General features: G+C 33.0%; 1 protein-coding gene across 1 annotated transcript; it reads left to right on the top strand.

Annotated features, from left to right (window-relative positions):
* The first annotated feature begins 680 nt into the window (after nucleotides 1–680).
* Nucleotides 681–1,744, top strand: LOC143466048 (uncharacterized). Its single transcript, XM_076964634.1, has 4 exons — nucleotides 681–795; nucleotides 941–983; nucleotides 1,056–1,224; nucleotides 1,361–1,744. The coding sequence occupies exons 1-4, from the start codon at nucleotides 748–750 to the stop codon at nucleotides 1,491–1,493; spliced, it is 393 nt and encodes a 130-aa protein (XP_076820749.1). The 5' UTR covers nucleotides 681–747; the 3' UTR covers nucleotides 1,494–1,744.
* Nucleotides 1,745–3,160: the final 1,416 nt, after the last annotated feature.

The raw sequence follows: 3,160 nt of genomic DNA, 5'->3' as shown, positions 1-3,160 counted from the left end.
GTTTGCTGCCTCCTTAGTGGTTTTGTTGTACATTGAAATTATGGCATACCATTTATTGTTTTATTTGCGAAACAAAACTCACTGTCATTAAGTTACTTTGAAAAATTTACTAATATAAATGATTGATTGATGATAATATTTGTTTTCATTTTACGTTACGACTATTTTCATGATTAGTGTATGTACATTTTACGTTATATGAGATATGATTAGGTTTTTTAAATTGTTTTACTGTAATATGGAATCACCTGCGGAAGACCTTAGTGGCATTGAAAATGACAGATTCATTAGTGAAGCATTGCCAAATATTCATTTTATACATAAAAGCAAGTTACTGTCCACCGTTGCAAGTCTTGGTGTGGAAACTTTAGCTGATCTTTCTTTTCTAAAAGAGGAAAACTTAAGCATACTTCAGCCAATCAAACGGCGCAAGCTATTGATCTACATTCATAGTAATGCGCATCTACGGAAAGTAATCAATGAAAATAAGCTTGACATTTACAAATTGAAAGAAGAGGGGCCTATACTTTTCGGAAAAGTCGGGATGATGGTACATTACAAGAGGCTTACCCAAGTTTTGTTAGATCAGTTTCAAATTATTGTTCAAAATTAACTGCAGCGATTGTTGCAGTTCATGCAAACACAACAGCTAAAAATGCAGATTTGCATAGAATTATCTTTGATATCAATTTGGCAAAAGAAAAAGTTGATGCAGATACAGATGTAGATATAATTGGTCTAGTAATTATGCTCTGTAAGTACTTCCATGAAGATCCAAATGAACTTTTGTTAAAGGTGAGCACCACTAATGTCGATACAGATGTCTAATTTATGAAAATAATTTGAAAGTTATGGTATACTGATATGTTGATTCGTAATCCAGTAAGAAACATTTGATTGTATAAGACTCATAGTACACAAAAAATATTTTTCTTTGAAGGAAGATGAAGATGTGCCGTTGAACCCTTGCATTGTGGCACATGGTAATTAATTTCACTGTTTTTGTGTGTTATCAGTTGTAGTGCATTACTGTACTGTACTTTGCCTTTTGTTAGGGCCAGATGTGTTAACCTCAAAAAGGTTTTACATTTTCGTGGACAAGAAGTGTGCTTTTGACTACATCAATTCTGCCCTTGAAGCTGTCACCTTACCATCTGCATGCTACTACGTGTTTAATGTAAGGTATCCTGAAGAACTAAGCGCGACTCTGGAATTACTGCAAAGGTTAGTTCACGAGTGTCTGTACCTTGTCACCATTGTTATCGTAAGCAGTAGCGGATATTTGTTTGTTGTTTCTACTGTTTATTTAAAAAATAGAATGCATTTTGCTTGTTGACATCAAAGTATTTTTTGCTTTCAGAAATTTTGCTAATATTGACCCACTACATGGGAGCAAAACTAAGCATCATGGCCAAAAAGCACGGAAAAAAGGAATTAATGGCAAACTGCTATATTTCTACAACGCAATAAATAACTTCGAAGTACTTGTGTAAGAATAGTTGTGACCAGACATTTCTGTCAAGTATTTCTGTTTTACCTGACCATTTTTCTTCGAGGACAATGTTGTTATTTGCATGTGATTTATACAGTTATAAAATTGATTATTCTGATGTAAAGTAGTTTGAGCGCATTTTGTTTCATCGAAATGTGCATAACTATGTGTTTAAATGTGGTGCTGATGACTGCAACCCAAACTTCAGAAAGTATACTTCACTTGTGTCTTACTACAAAAGAAAGCATAAGACAAAACCTATTCAAAGAACTTTTACTGAACCTGACATTTCTTGTGATTTGTATAAACGTGCACAGTCTGATTGTACTCTCAGTACCAACTGTTTTGAGTAACCAACTGTACAATATTGTAAAACATGTCAAGTGTCATATTCTCAATGGTGAAGTAATTTACTGTCTGTATCACCACTGTCATGCAAAGTAAAGTAAATAAAAGTAATTGTAAATAAAAGGCGGGTGATTGCTAGATTTACTTTTAATAAAGTAATGATTTTTGCATTAAAACAGCTAATTATATGTAGAAAAGATGTTTATAGGATCTGTAATAAACATACTATCATTAATATTTTAACAGTCTTATGCGTTAATTTACATAACGCGTTGTTTTCGGAAAAACAAATTGCTTTGTGTAAAAGCACTTTACATCTTTTGAATATAAAAATACATAATTTTGTATGGCGACACTGCTGCCATACATTTAGATGTAAACAAGAAAAATTTTTTTTTACGGTGTACGTTGTACAAAAATTGTCGTGTGCCTTTTACAGTTCGCCTTCGCTGCAAAGCAAAGCGAGTTTGTATTGTACAAATGTACATGGACAATTCTATTCGACCTATTCGAATGACCTTCCATAAAAACGGGGAATGTTTACATAGTCCATTATTCCATGGTTCTATGTTGCGAGATTATCGCTATGCGCTCTACATGACTTCGTTCCGAAGCCAACTGTTTAAATTTTTTCTCTCACAGAAATTTAACGGACGGTAAGGGTATATTCTGAAATGAACAACAATTATCGGAATTGTCAATGGTTCGGGCAAAACCGCGGCGGCATTAACTTTTATTGCTGGAGTTGAAAACGAAGACATGTAATATTATAATGACAACTGTATGTAAAACATCGGCAAAAACGTTAATAGCTCGTTTTATAAGTAAAAAAAAGCTAAACCACAAATATATTTATATATGAACATGATGTAGAGAGGTTGTTAATTGTTATGACAAAAAGCCGAAGTTTAAACAAAACTAACTTCTTTAAAATAAGCTAATAACTGTACGGAAAGTCAATGTTTACTTTTAATCCAGTTACCTTTAAAGAAGCGTCAAACACCAAAAAATGCCTTAAAATCTTTGTTTCTTTTATTATACAGTAAATTTACAAAAGGCTTATTATTCGAAAAATCTTGCATGGGACTCTCTGAAATTTTGCATGTCAATTTAGTATGCTTTTAATTACCATTCAATAAAAGGCCATCAAAAAACCATGATTCAACTTTTTTTTACAGAGGCGCAAAATAAAAACTAGAATTTTTGGTCTAAAAAACCCAATTTTAGCTACTTTCATGCTAATTTTTACCCTATTTCTGCACCCGACCTGGGACGTTAAAGCGCGCCAACTGCTAGGGTATATCCCAGGATTATATATCA

This window comes from Clavelina lepadiformis, chromosome 1 (assembly GCF_947623445.1).
Source record: "Clavelina lepadiformis chromosome 1, kaClaLepa1.1, whole genome shotgun sequence".
Lineage (NCBI taxonomy): Eukaryota > Metazoa > Chordata > Ascidiacea > Aplousobranchia > Clavelinidae > Clavelina > Clavelina lepadiformis.
Note: the sequence above shows the minus strand (reverse complement) of the source record. Positions and strands in the feature narration are given on the sequence as shown.

What these genes read in the sequence shown, in the direction of transcription:
- LOC143466048 (XM_076964634.1), top strand. Translation starts at nt 748, where the DNA reads ATGCTCTGTAAGTACTTCCATGAAGATCCAAATGAACTTTTGTTAAAG. An exon ending in CCCTTGCATTGTGGCACATG is followed by an intron (nt 984 to 1,055) that starts GTAATTAATTTC and finishes GCCTTTTGTTAG; the next exon opens with GGCCAGATGTGTTAACCTCA. An exon ending in ACTCTGGAATTACTGCAAAG is followed by an intron (nt 1,225 to 1,360) that starts GTTAGTTCACGA and finishes TTTTGCTTTCAG; the next exon opens with AAATTTTGCTAATATTGACC.